Below are 15,795 nucleotides of genomic sequence, written 5' to 3' on the forward strand. Positions count from 1 at the left end.
TTATGCACTTGTACACTTTAAAAACTACTATATAATTATACTTTTAATCAATTTATGCTTAAAATCAATATGAAATATTTTGTTATTGTATCTACATACATATGTTTTAAACCCTTTGTAATATGTAACATTTGCAGTGTATATGTAATATTTTTGTATTAATACAAACATACTTATCTCAGTCCTCCAATTATATATGTAAGTTGTATGTATTAAATATTAAATACTCAGCATATGTGTATATTTATAACTTTTATATATCATAATTAATGAAATAACTGTGGTATTATGATATAAAAGTTACCATGAATACGACCAATTTGAACTAATGTATTATAATAGTATGGGTATTTATAAATTGTTTACTAGTATAAGCGTTGTGTCTAAACAATTGATGTGCATATTATGTTGTTATATTAAACAATATAATTTGTAATCCAGTTATTATAGATCAACTTACAAGTATACCATCACTATTAAATTTATATTTTATATTTGTGTGTGTACATTAACAATCTTATAAAATATAATAAAAGTATTAAATGAATAAATAATGATAATTAATAAAAATTAATAATAATAACTAAATGAAAATAAAATATAAAAAATGTATAAAATATATTGAAATATAAATAATAATATTATGGTGAAGAGTATGTAGTCTGTGGAGCTGAATAAGCTATTTGCACCATGGTGGATCTATAGGAGGCTGCTGAAGGAGAGTCAGGTCTTTCAAGAAAGGGGCTAAACTGATGCCCCGAAAAAGGGTCATAAGTTGGAGAGTATCTGGTTCTTGGGAGATGTTCAACCTTAGAAACTGAGGTCATAGTCTGTGGAGCTGAATAAGCTATTTGCACCATGGCCAGGGATGGTGCTGAAGTGGGTATGGTTGTCAAAGCTGGCATCAGGACCAAGGATGGCACCAAAGATGATGGTGCTGAAGCTGGAACCGAAATAGGAGTCAACATCAGAGACGGCACCGAGGGAGAAGACACAGGGCCTGGTGCCAAAGCAGTCTGCGGCGAGGGCACCAGAGAAGCTCGGTGCTGACTCTGTTCTGTAATGGTTGGGGATGTAGGAACTGAGTGACTCAGTTTCTCCTTGTTTTTCTTGGTTTTAGGAGGTGGTGAGACCTCTGACCCAGAGAGAGCCTCTGAAAAAGGAGTTTTGACTAAACCTTTCAAGATTAGCTTGTTTTTGCACTCTGCTACAGTGTGATTACTAAAACTGGATCAGATGTCACAAGAAGCATTTTTATGGTCCCCACCCAAATAATAAATGCACCGAGCATGACGATCCAAGTTGGGCATCTTTCGCCCACACTTGTCGCACTGTTTAAACCCCAACTTAACTTTGTCTGACATAGTGTACTGACAACAAAACTACCGAGAAGGAAACAAGTGAAATAGAAAAATAAATTATGTTTTTTTTGAGAAAGATAAAGAGGGAAAATAGAGTACCAATGATGCTATCTAGAAATACCACAAGTGGTAAAAAGAGGGCCTAAAAAAGGTAGGAGAGAGGGACAGTACCAACGATGGTAAAAGGTTAACTACCAAAGGTAGAGGGTAGGAAATAGAAGCAGGTTACAGGCGGGAGGAGAAAATAGCGAGACTGATTAAAAAGAACAAAGTTTAGAGAGAAAACTACGCAAAATACACACATTTTGCACTTACCTTCGAGAGAGAGAGGCTAGGCACATCTGACGAGGAACACGGCAAACGATATCTGGAGAGACTATGAGAGGGGCATTATGGGTAGGTCTTAGCTGAGAGTTTTTGGCTGGAGCGAGCTTGGAAATGGCCATGTCGGTTCCGAGAATGGAACTGAAGTGCTATCAGTAAGGAATGAATAAAGATTTACAGCAGATCAGATGTTTAATGCACAGAGCCTGAAGATCAGAGACCCTTCTTGGCAGATGTAATGGCCACTAAAAAGCCATTTTCCAGAAAATGAATTTAATATCACATGAACTAGCAGATTCAAAAGGTTTTTGCATCAGGGACTTCAGCACCAAGGTCAAATTCCATGGCAGGGATGGATCCTTAAAAGGAGGCCCAAGAAGAAATGCTCCTTTCAGAAAGGCTTTGCACAATTTAAACGAAAAGGCAGGCTCATCGTTAATATGAAAATTAGATATGACAGCCAACTGTAGCTTAATGGTAGAAAAACTGACCCCATCCTTAAAAAAAGAAGGCAAAAAGAGCAAAATATCAGGGAAATTGGCCAAAAAGGTATCCAGGTTTTATTGTTTGGCCCAAATGGAAAAACTTCTCCATTTATTGGAATACACCTTCTTCTTGGATGATTTTTGAGAAGCCAAAATAATATCCCTCACTGGGGCAGGAAGTCTGCACTGTGAAAGGATTACTAGAACTGGAGAAACCATGCGGTTAGACGAAGGGTCCAGAGATTGGAAAGTGGAAATCCCCAGGGATGGGAAATAAGATCCACAGTAGAATCTAATATCCAAGGAGGATACTTCAGATGAGACCTCAGGAAGGAGAATCACACCAAATGAGGCCAGAAAGGGGCAATGAGGATGATGGGGGTCTTCAGGTGACGAGCTTTCCGATGGGCTTTGGGTATAACAGGAATGGGAGAGTAAGCACAGAGGAGACCTGGAAGCCAATCATGGGCTTGAATATCCTTGGGAGACTCCCCTGGGGGATCAGAGCAAAGTGATAGCTGCATTTCTGGTTGACTGGGGAGGCAAAGAGATTGCAGCAAGGTTGACCCCAATTGTCGAAGATTTGTCTCGCCACTGACAGATTCAGGGACCACTCGTAAGGACTCAAGATGAACCTGCTGAGTCTGTCAGCCAACACGCTGGACCTTCCGGGAATGTGCATTGCAAGAAGAAAGCGCCTAGAAGACATCACCCATTCCCACACTCTCATGGCCTCTCTGCATGGAGGAAAAGACCGTGTTCCCCCTTGCTTGTTGATATACTAAACAGCAGCCAAGTTGTCCATCTGAACTGCTATGGTCCCCAGAGGGAGACATTCCTGAAAGGCTTTCAAAGTTAGGACTGCTCTCACCTCCAGGAAATTTATATGCAATTTGGTCTCTGCGGGAAACCATGTGCCTTGAACTGTCCTACCGTGAAAATGCCTCCCCACCCCAACAGGAATGCATCCATGGTCACTGTGGTCTTGGGCTGGGAAAGACAAAATGGCCTACCTAGACAAAGATCCTGAGACTGAAGCCACCAAGTAAGGTGATTCCTGCACACCTGGGTCAACTTTATGGTCATGGACATGGGTTGAGACAGAATGGACCACTGGACTGCTAAGGTCTATTGGAGAACTCGCATGTGACACCTGGCGAGAGGGACTAACTGAAATGCAGCTGCCATCGAATCTAAAGTTTGGAGGATCAAGTGAACCAACAGGCATGATAGATCCAGCAATAGAGAGATCTCATTTCAAATTAGCTGCACCCTGTGGGAAGTCAGTGCTGCAGTGTCTGACATGGTGTCCAGTTGGACACCAATGAACTCCAGATTTTGGCTCGGCACTAGACTGGATTTGGGAAGATTCACAGTGATGCCTAGAGACTGGAAAAGATCGAGGACATACCTGGTGGCTAGAGATAGTCAATGCCTTGTGGGAGCTATGAGGAACCAATTGTCCAGGTATGGAAAAACCTGGAAACCTTGCAGCCAGAGATGAGCTGCCACAACTGCCATACATTTGGTAAACACCTTGGGGGCTGTGGTGAGTCCAAAGAGCAGGGCTCTGAACTGGTAATGACTGTTTCCTAAATGAAAGCGTAAATGTCTCCTACAGCATCTGTCAATCTTTATAAGATAGCAAGTGTCCTTGAGATCCACTGAGCACATCCAATCATCCTTGCGCAGGAGAGGCAGAATGGACTGAACAGTGACCATCCAGAACTTAGACTTTTGACAGAAAGATTTAGCTCGCTGAGGTCCAAAATCGGACGCAGGTCTCTTGTCTTCTTTGGCACCAAAAAGAAGTGAGACCAAGTTCCAGACCCTCACTGTCCTGTTGGGACCTCTTGAATGGCTCTTTCTTGAAGAAGGTCTTGAACCTCGAGATAGGAATTGGAGGGGGCTGAGAAAAGGGAATGGAGTAACCTATAGAAATAATTTTTTTAGCACCCACTGATTGGAAATGAGACTTATCCAGGCTAGTTGGTGAAGGCAGAGTCTACCCCCGACTGTCTCCAGGGCAGGACAGTCGGGCAGCATCTCAGGAACTCTGAAAGGGCTTCTCTGAGAAGGGTTCCCATGAGTCCATGTTCTGAGGACCCCCTCTGCCTCAGTGCTGGCATCTGCTACTGAATCCCCTGTCCTGGCTTGCATAAGAGGACTCCTGGGGAGCATATTGAAAGGAAGACAGAGTCCTCCAGAAACAAAGTTTCTTACTTCTACTCCCCAACAGTCCTTTTCCAGAGAGGAAACTTGATCTCTACTGGGGAAAGAGTCTTGTCTTCCTGCTCTCTGCAAGTTAAGGTATCTTTAACAGATGGCCCAAACAAGGTGGGGCCATCAAAGGGGGCATTAGTGAAAGACGCCTTAAAGGATTTCACAAACCCTCAAAGGTGAAGCCAGGCATGCCGATGACTAGCAATGCCGATGCCTGCTGCTCGAGAGGTGGCCTCCACAGTACACAGTACTGGAGATCAACCTCATCGAAGGATTAGCCAAAGTGGTTAGAGTAGACGGCCTTGCAGAGACCAGTTTAAGACTTTCCGGAGGCAACAACTCTAACAAGAAGGTGGTAAGCTCCGAAACCAAATCCCGCTGAAGCCAGGTAAAACGGGCCAAGTAGTTAGTTGCTCTCAATCCAAATGTTGCCAAGGCAAACACTCTTTCTGAAATGGTCAATTGCCCAGGACTCCCTGTTTGGGGGATGGACCGAAGATCTCTGCTCAGCTAGCTCCTTCATACTAGCAACAGTCACCATGATGACATCAACGGGGATAGCTTTACTCCAAAATGTTCTATCCTTTGGAGGACTGAGGAATTTGTTGGCTTTTTTGGGCACAGGTTCCAAAGTGTCCGGCTCCTTCCAAGCTTCCTTCCAATAAGATCCACAAGCTCATCAGCAGGGGGGAACCCATGTAGAAGATGAGCTCATCCTGAAGGTCTTCAGGAACATGGATTCCTCATAAGACAGGGGTTGGGGAAGACCACTGCCTCTTTGTTTGAGAACTGAAATGTCCCCAAAGGACACTTTCCCAGGTGAAAGTCCGGGGGGCTCGTCTCCCTCCTCAAAATCCATGTCCTCAGTTAGGGACTCTCCTGGAGTCCAAGTGCCTTTTCTCTTATATGTCCTCTTCAGAGAGGGTTCCTCCACGTGGGCTCAGAGGAGGACTCAGAAGAGACTGGTACCCCAAGTAGGGTAGTGCCTGCCTAAAAGCACTTGTGGGATGCTGACACTGGAAGGATGATGAGGCCTTAGCACCCAAACCCAAGAGAGGCTGAGGAGGACCTAGAGAAGGAGGAGAGGTTAACTGCCAAACTGGAGAAGATCCTCTCTACCGCCCAGAAGGCCGACGGGCTGGATGATGCTTCACCCTCTTCCAAGCAGCCAGGGCCACCTGGGAAGGGAGAAGACACCCCGAAGCAGCACCAATGTCCCTTGACAATATTAGCGCCAAGCTGTCCAGTGGCGAAGAACATAACGGAAGGGAATGGTCCAAAAATTCTGGACCCAAACCCACACCGACTTCTCAGAGATAAGGCACAACCTGGTGCGAGGATAGCAAAACAGAACCAGCCAGGGACCATGATGGTGTTGAGAAGGAGGGTATCTGACACTGTCTGCCTCTCGCTAGGAATCTCCTGGAAGCCCACAAGGGAAGGGAATGGTATACAAAAACTCCAGACCCAAACCCACACTGACTGCTCAGAGATGAGGCACAACCTGGTCCGAGGATAGCAAAACAGAACAAGCCAGGGACCATGATGGTGTTGAGAAGGGGGGTATCTGACACTGTCTACTTCTCTCTAGGAATTCCCTGGTCCTGACATTCCAAAACTGGATTGGAAGAAGAGAGTGGAGTCCTGCAGATGGGGAGGGTCCTATAGCCACCTGGGCTGGGGACAGCAGCAAGCCCAACTCGATTTGGACTTTGATGAAACGTCATTATCCTATCCATATCCGAGGGGAAGACACTTCTGGAGGATCTGGACAGAGCTGATGAATGACCAGATCTAGCTGGAGATCTGACCTTGGAGCCCATCGCCCTATGGTCCAGAGAAGAAAATCTGCTCAAGAGTCGGATCCAATTTTCTAGATGATTGAGAAGGAGAACTCTCAATAATAATGGGATCCAACAGAACTGTCAGATCTGAAAGTCTAGTGGGAACCAACGTTTTAGATGGCGTGCTGGACAGATTTGACAAACTGGTCAGATCTGGGGACAACTTGCACCTACTCTGATCCAAAGGCCTTTGCTCTGCCAATTGCTTGGATTAGAGGGTGTGATAAGAGGCTCTCAGAGTGGTGGATCTCGGATCTGAAGCCAAAGAGGCTGGGCTCGGATCCACAGATCTGCGCATTGAGAGCCTAGGTTTCTTAGAAAGAGATGAAGACGACCCCCCTGAGGGAGGGAGAAGGCCTCTTCTGTCCTGAGAGGGCTTGGAGGGAGAATCCGAGGACAGAGGACCACCTTGAGCCATGCCCTTCAACAACAGCTTATTGCGGCACTCCATGAGGGCCCTGGGGTTGAATGAGGCACAAATGTCACATTCAACCTCCAGGTGCGCAGAGACCCCAAGCAATACAGACACTCCTTGTGCGAGTCAGAACATGGCATCTTAAAACCAGACGGTTTCTCAGCCTTGACTACACAACACACGCAAACTACAGAAAATCTAACCACAAAAACAAGACAAAAGGATAAGGAAATTTTTTTTTTTTTAAATTACCCTAAAGGAAAAAAGGGCGGAAAATGTTAGACAGTGGAAAGAAGTGTGTGTGGGGGGTCTCAACTAAATTAAAGTATTTAGCAACCGGAAGGGGAGGTAAAATAACTAACTACCAATAGAGATATACAGATAACTTATAAAAGGTAACAAAACCCCAAGAAAGTAATTATTTATCTGCTATAAGAGCCCGAGTCTGGATCACGTCTGAAGCGTTTCAGCGGCAAACAAGATCTGAGGGTTAGAAGGTAGCAAGTGATCATGAGAGGGGAGGAGCTTGAGCTCTGGATCTGTTTGAGAAGTTGCTGGCTCGGATCCGAGGTCAGATCCAAGACCCATGTGTGATGAATAATGACACAGATAGCATCAGATCATGCAAAGAAGAAAGGAAAAGGGTAGGTTTTCTTTGCTTTTGTTCTGTGAACATAAATATGAAAAGTGAATTAAAATTTGTAGTGTATGAATCAGGTAGATGTTTGAAAGGTTTTAGGTGTTTGTTGGATGCAAGATATTTAAATGAAAATCAAAAGCTAGTTTCAAAACGTTTGGGCAAAATTATGTAATTTGGATTATGTGGAAAGAATAAAGCTGTGGTTTGCTTATTAATAATTCAGAAACAAAATGTTTTAGATGTTACAACAAGTGTTCCACAGAGAATTTGGTAGTAGAATGTAAAATATGTCAAAATAGTTAATAATTATGCATGCATGCAAATCTATGAAAGAATACCTTTTTGAAGGAATGACTTGCCAAATATCGGCACTGAGATTGTGAGAAAGTTTTAATTGAAATGTAAGAGGGAGAAGAAAGATGCCCAATGAGTGAAAAAATAAATGCAAAAGAAGTTGTATACCATGCACAGCTGACTGTAGGAATAAAAAGAGGAAATATACAGAAAAGGTGTAATAAAAACTGAAACAGATTTACTTTGCATTTAGAATATAATAAAGGAAAGGGAGAGGAACAAGTATTTTGAGTTTCACAATCATAATGCAATATGGCCAGATTTCAGTGAAAATGAGGAAATTAGATAGGGAAAGTATATTAAAACACATACAGCAATACGTAGTGAATTAAGTACATTGACAAAAGATATATGCATGATTCACAACATTATCTATCAGGCCTTTTCATGGAAATAAATAAATAACCATAGGCCAGGACTGTCTACGTTTTTTTAGATAAATGCAAATTGGGTATTGTTATTTGATCTTCCACTGATTCACAACTGCTCCAACATGGGTTAGACCATGTTAACAACTGGTGCAAGGATAAAGGTCTGAAATTAAATGTGAAAAATGTAGTACAGTTCATTTTAATATTCAAAACATTTTCATATACCATATAGATGACACACCCCTCCAATCATATGCTGGAAAATAAATCTAAGCATTTGTTGTGAGAACAGAACCCACAAAGCTTCTGATCTTCCAGAATCAGAGCTACCACTTACATCCTTTCCTGCCCCATCTCTCTGCACTCCATCTGCCCCTCTCTTTTCCATTTGCTTGTACTTTCTAGCAAGAATCTACTTGTTTCTCATGATAGTATTTGACTTCATCTCACTTTGATCTTTTCAATAGAATTCTATTCTTCAAATATCCAAGTCAAGCAACATGGACCCTTTTGCAGATAGGGGAAGGAGGAAGACAAAAAATATTTGGATTAGTTGCTTATAAAATGTTATACAAACAATTGTGTTTTTTTTTTTCAATTATTAAAGCCAGAGGCCAGTTTTATACAGATTACACTTTTTTCATTTCTGGACAAAAGCTAGTAGACAAAGGAACCACTTTTTCAAGAGTGATCTGAAGTTCTGATCTGGCTGACAAAAATCACACACTATACAAGTGTCACTAGACACACACACACACACACACACACACACGCACACACACACAAGGAGAAAGCCCTCTAAGCACTGTTCGAATCAGAACCTAACAGTGCCTAGGCAGGGGGTTTTCACTGCGTGTGCATGTGTATGTATGCGTTTTTTTATAAATATATATATGTGTGTGTATATATATATATATATATATATATATATATATATATATATATATATACATACATACACACACACACACATACACACACATGCTTGCTTGTGTATTTGTTTGCAATTTAACCTTAATCACTATGCTAGAGGGTTATTAGCTGAAAAGAACACACTCTTAGTGGAAAACTGACCACATTTCTGTCCTGTGCATCTTCTTGGTCCAGTGGCAGTGGCACTAGTATGGAATGCAGCAGGATTTGGGTTGGAGTCCTAGATATGAGCTAATGTTTTCCTTTCATACTTCTATTTACAATATACAAGTCAATGCTAATAAATTACACCCACATTTGCAGGATGCAGTTTAATGACTATTTTAAAATGGCAGCCAATGAAATGTATAGAGCAGAGACTATTGCACAATCTTCAGTTAATGCCATTTCTCTGAACTGTATTTAGTAATGATTTATAATCAATGTATTCAATTGTTTTAAACAGATAAGTCAACTGAACCTACACAGGGCTCATTTTTAGCCATGATCTTTTGCACAAAAAAATGTCATACAAAATAGAATACTATGCAACAGTATACTCAGAGGGACATATTCTGATTGCTGTGTACAGAATACAATAAGAGCACTAGGACCTTATGCCATCTTTTCTAGAAATCCAACTACAAACTTAATTTAAGCCAACTGTTACAGAATAAACACGGAGTAAATGCCTTGCTTTTTGATAAGCATTACCTATAATAATTGTACATAATATAATTACTGCAGAGATCGTGAGAGCTACATACCATCTTGGTCAGCTAACACTGAAAACACTATGGAAGGATGTGACCCTTGAAATGTATGATAATGTTGAGTTTAAATATAAAATTCTTTAAGTTGCTGGGAGCTACTGAATAATATAATGGAGCTGTTGAAAATATAACGGAGCCAAGTGTTGTTATTAAAGATTTTATGTCCAAACAAGAGTGGATATGCCACATATTTAATTATGTTACACAATCCTGGATTAAAAATTAACTGCTTTTGCAATAAAATAAAAATGTCCACAAACAAAATGACTTCTCTTGGAATTTCAGTATTTTGGGCAACTGTTCCCTGTACAGAATATAATGGTGCTGTACACAAACAATGTAAGCCATGTCCTGTGAATTCACAGACAAAGGCACACAAACAGGGTAAGACACTACATGCAGTGTCTTTCTACATTGTGTAGCCAGAGTATCCCACACATATACATGCAATGTTCCCCCAACACAAACACACACGCACACACAAACAGCTGCATATGAGCTGGCTTTAATGGAGTAACCTAGGAGACTTTTGTCAGCTACCATTAGATGGCATTGCAGTGATCCCCCTTCCCTGCTATTATGTTCCTCAACATAACAGTGCTAGAGGAAAAACAAATGGTAGAAACCCCCCTAAAGGTCAATAGCTCTGTAGTTCTCTGTGGTACAGACAACACTGCTACCACAACCTCAATCTTCCCTTTCCCCAAAAAAGTGATGGTGCCAAGCTTCAGCCGACAGAAGCTCATCTCCATAGAATGATAATGGCCTTAGACCCACTATTATGCCTACTGAATGGTATTCTTTATGAACGGAGGTTAGGTATAATAGTTTGTAGCACAGTGATTCTGAGAAACAATACAGTTATGTCTGATGCGTACCTTTTTAATTATCTGCTCCCTGCTGTGATCAGAACATCTGCAGCATTGCAGTACATAGTACAGGATGTGTGCTCATGTATGCCATTTACAAATGCATACACTCCTTTGTACACTGGCTTTCAGTGGAGTGACTGATGTCTTATGAATCACAGTACACAATATCAGTGTACTAAACATAGTTCACAGATGTATGTTTAAGCATTTTGCAGGTATTTCACTAATCTTATATTTGCATGTGCTTGGTACTTAAAAACAATCTGCTCGTAAATGTTTCTCAAAGGAAATTTATAAGTGAGAAAAGATTACAAATTATTGATACATTCAGTGTTGTGTACTTGTAAATTGTACAATGGAATTAATAAAGAAATGCTGATGTTTTCTTTGCAGTGATAATCTTGCATCCCCATGATTTCTATTGCAATGTGCACTACCTATTCTTTCTGTCACAGCAGTTTTACGCATTATGGTACGATTTGTAACCTTGAGCCTGTCATACCGTGCACATTATGAATCACTGCATCTTCTGTTGCAACCTACACTTACTGTTAATGCTGAATTCTGACTGCCTGCAAAAACAGGCTGTGGCCTAGTGCACCAATCCAGTTAAAGAAAATTAGTAACCTTTGCTATTCCTCTGAGACAGTACTTTATTGGACAGTATAAGAAAGAAAACTATTTAAACCACTAGTCCTATATCTTTGATCTCATACTTTAGCATGATACAGAATAAAAAAACTTTGCAAAAGTCAATTAAACTGGTACTCACCTCTAGTTTGGTTCTGGACCCACTGGTTGACTTTTGCTGCTGCATCAGCTGTGTCACTAAAGTCCAAACTTTTAACATCACAGTGAAACAGGGCTTTATTGTCAGTGACAAACGATTTTTCCATTTTAAAGCCAGCTTGTGCAAACACTGCGTTAGCAATGGTTATTATATCTTTGTTCTTCCTGGTGAGTAAGGCTTTCTGTAGCTTTTTCAGTACTTTTGATGATCTTGCTGCAAAATAAACAGAAGATAAGCACTTACATTGCAAAATAAGGACACTTGTGAATAATATGAGTTTCAACAGCTATACTGCAAAACAGAAAACGACAAAGAAGCCGGAACAGTCTGTACGGCATGTAATTAAAGGCAAAACATGAACTACAACAAGATTAACATGAACTACAACAAGATTTATTAAAAACAAGTGAAACAAGCAAGCTCAAGTACTTACCAATGACAAAGATTTACAGGAGATGCTGTTAAATGCAAACATTGTACCTTTGGGCCCGGTTAATAAAGTTTGTGAAAATTACTGATGTGTGCCTGTTTCCTCAGCAAATACAAAACTCTCTGATCTGCAAAAAGCAGATCCAAAAAAGACAGTTGGCACAGTGAGGAGGTGCTTTAAAAGTAACAACTGCACTGTACCATAAACAGCAAAACTGATAAAGCTGCTCTTAGGAATTAAATTGCCAGATCGTAGAAGTACTGAAAACGATCACATATTCACAGCTATATGTCAAGTAAAAGTACAAGCAAAATTTCTACACCTTGATCAAGATAGAATACAAACTTTTCATGTGGGTTATTAATGGCATTAACAGCAGCAGCTGGGCACTATTCACACACACACTATGGTAATGTGCAACACTGATTTACAGTAAAAACACAGTTCCATGCCCTGCACAATTCAGAAAAGTCTCTCAGATATTTGTGAAGACTATGGAATTGTGACATGCCTAGCTACGTACCCTGAAGAGTCCAGGCATGCAGCTGGCATGCAAACAGAATTTACAGCTAGCTTAACAATTTACAGGCACATGACAGGCAGATTACACTGCAGAGAAGAGAAGGAAAGTTACAGCAGTGTAAGTATTGAAACCTCAGCGGATATAAAGCAGCACAGATGAAATCTGCAACAAACAGTATAACACAGCTGTGCTACAGTATCAGATTCATGGAACTGGGACATAAGACAGGTAAAAACCTAGGATGCAAAGGCACATTGCAGGTTGCACTGCCACAAGCACAGTTTCTAATGACTTCCTCCACAGTCCTGGCAGTGGCATGTGCCATTTCTGATGTATTCTTCAAAGATAAGATTAGCAAAAGTATATCACTAAGTGTGGTTACACCACACAATGCCTGTTTGGGTCCTGATTTTGGGCTCTTTGCTGAGGAAGCAAGGAACTGACAGGCTTTAGTTCCTCTCTCTCTCTCTGCTTGAACCTTCCCTTAACATAATTTGTGCTGCTGTGGGAGAATAAGGTGCAATAGAAGAAACATCCTCAGCCAGATGGATGACTCGCATCCTGGCCAATCTCTAGGGGTGTAACACTGAGTGGTAGGAGGACTGTCTGGGTTGCACTATGCCCTGGCACCTCTCTGTGCTTGGTATCAACAGGAGCCTCAGAGGACATCTATGGATTTTTTTTTATTTGTATGAGTTTACCAGGAGTCTCCTCAGTTGTTTTCCTGTTCTGGTATAAAAAAGGCTTAGTTTTCTGTGAGGATTTCTCTTCCAAAGTAGTTGCAGGCAACTCCTCTGATAATGCTAGTGTTGTTTCCATAAGCAAAAATCCATTCAAATGCCAAAACAGGTTGTGAATATGCATGTATGCATTTATGTTTTTGGACAAGAACATCAGTCAAGGGATACAAAAAGCCCTAGAAGAGCAGAAGTACTTAAACCCTGACAGTGAATGTAAAATTAGCATTCATTTATGAATGCTATTGCACTAACTCCTGACTGTCATCTGCTGATATGCACCTTTATTGCCTTGCACCTGGGGCAGTTGTCCCTTCTACTCAGTCTAGCCACACCTCTGCCATCCTTTTCCCTACATCTCTATTGTCCTTCCATAGTCTCCCGCCCTGCTTCTGTACCTCTTGAAACTTCTTACAAGTATTAACATCTCTGTCCTGCTATGTCCCGTTTATTCTGCATCTCTCTTGTCAAAACACCTGTAATGTGCTTAGTCTACTTAATGCACTGAATCCAAAAGGCTTGCTCTTGGTATTAAGTGACTTGCTCTGGTGCAAGCTTGCCTTGACTCCAAAAGACTGGTTCTAAGTGCAGTGTATGCTGCTTCATAGATGAGCCTTAAAACACAGTAAATCACATGCACCAAGAGAATCTGGCCCAAAGTCATGGTACTGTATGAGGACTTGCTTTAGCTGCGAGTGTGTACATATGTAACTATGCACTTCTCCTCATGTCACCAAGATTCTTCTATGTCACTATGATTCTGCTACGCAGTTCTTATTGTACTTAATTTAAGTAAGTCTTGCTAATAAAAATAAAACCATCATCTTTCTCAAATGTTGACCATATACTAGAACTGTCCTCATACATGATATTCTTTATAGCCTAAACTGTATTCAGCTATTCAAACTATATATATTGTACTGAGCCACTGTCAGACCCAAATCCAAACATTAAAGGGCCCGACTGTGCTTAACCCTACTTATTTTATAAATTACTACACAAGCCCAGATTAGAAATGCTATGAAAGGAAATACAGGCCTTGAAATGTACTGTTCCATAGAGTGGTGGACAGCAAGTTAACAGAAGGATTTCACAGATGGAAGAAAAAATGGGGGGACACAGGCATTTTTCCAGTGAGATTTACATAAAATAATGTGTTAAAGTATGGTGAAGAACATTTGCAGATTCCTATTTAAATAGGCATTATACCACATGTTCTGGGAAATCTATTTTTTTTTGTGTGTGTGAGAAGAGTATTCCAAGCCTTTCTTCTTCATGAAAGATAAAAAGTACAGTGGAGTTGTACTTCTACCTTAATTTTAGCTAATTTTCTTAATAACTTACTCAACCACTTCTAGACAAAAGACTGTACAAATAATGTGTTCAGCAGTTCCTGGTAAGCAAAGTTATCTCAAATGGGGGGGGGGGGGGGAGTGAATAATGCAGTGGAGTGGAAGATGGGCTGCTTCACTTTGATGCTGGAAATCAGACTACACCAAAAAATAACAGCACAGTTTCATAGCTTACAGGGATGGAACAGTGAATGTGACGCAGATGTCCTGACCATGATTAACAGCTCGACTACTGGAAGAAGGGAGGACTAAATGAGCAGTGGCATCTCTCCTTATGAGTATGTTTTTTTGCTTGCACTCACAGTACTCCACAGTGAATACAAGTGTTTCTGCAGTAACGTGACAAATGTTTGGTAGCAAGGGGGGAGCCAATGTCCTGCTCATTGACACATGCAATGTTACAGTGCTCTAATCTAGTTCTGTTCCCCCTCACCTAGCATAAAAAGGCATCCTTTCCTTGGCTGCACATACAAAGTCTTCCCTCCTGGCTTTTGTCTTTCAAGGAGATAGTAACCTCACTAGGATGCAATTAAAGGACATCTTTCCCTGGACAAAGACGGCCTACTGGTCACAAGGTATAGAGCAGGATCTTGTCACCTCTACGCCCATTGGGAATCAAGGATAGATGGAGGTAGGGAAGCTAAAAAAAAAGAATATATATATGTAGATATATATATATGTATGTATATACACACACGCACACATCTTTGGGGGAGTGGGAGTGTAGGGGGGGGGGCTTGCCCTTGCAAAGAAAGAGTTTAAAGGAGAAGAGCTATAATCGATATCTCTCCTCCTGCATTTTTACTTTTTTTTCCCCTCAGAATCTTTGCATTTCAGAGCTACAAGTGCCAATATTTCACTCGGGTGCACTACTTTGTACATCACACTGGAGAAGGTCTAGTTTAAAATTCTACAATGGTCTCACCTTTCTGTTCATGGATGATGGATTACGCCAGCTATGCCAACAACTGTGTGAAGAAGGACAAACATCACATCATACATTTCTGAAACAGCCTTGAGACATGATGTAGTCATTAGCCCCCCTCCCCTGCCAATCACTGATTTGTTAAAGAGGTAGAGCCATTATTTGCACCCTATTTAATCATAGTCTGGAAATGCTGTCTGGTTAAAGGCCACATTATCAGTCAGAAATAAAGGAGAACAGATTCAAACACAACATTCATTAAGAACTCATTTTGGCATTAATCTTGTATTCTAAACTGCAAGACTTACAAAGAAGTCATGGAAAGAGAACAAAAAGAAAGGTTCAATATAATCTTAAAAAAAAGAAAAAAATAGTTAAACCAATTAACTGGCAACCTATTACAGATTATGCTCGTCATCCAGAAAATGTGCTGACAATTTAATATTTCTGCATTACCTTCCAAC

The 15,795-nt window shown here is 40.9% G+C and overlaps 1 protein-coding gene across 2 annotated transcripts in view; it reads right to left on the reverse strand.

The window, feature by feature from the left end:
• Window positions 1-15,795, reverse strand: part of SERPINE2 (serpin family E member 2) — a 315,644-nt gene that overhangs the window by 110,953 nt on the left and 188,896 nt on the right. For both annotated transcript variants that reach the window (XM_044070250.1, XM_044070251.1), the window contains exon 3: window positions 11,347-11,577. In XM_044070250.1, the coding sequence (XP_043926185.1) occupies window positions 11,347-11,577 (231 nt within the window). The remainder of the gene's footprint in view (window positions 1-11,346; window positions 11,578-15,795) is intronic.

This window comes from Protopterus annectens, chromosome 4.part1, assembly GCF_019279795.1.
Source record: "Protopterus annectens isolate FY-2018-M chromosome 4.part1, PAN1.0, whole genome shotgun sequence".
NCBI classification, from domain to species: Eukaryota; Metazoa; Chordata; order Ceratodontiformes; family Protopteridae; genus Protopterus; species Protopterus annectens.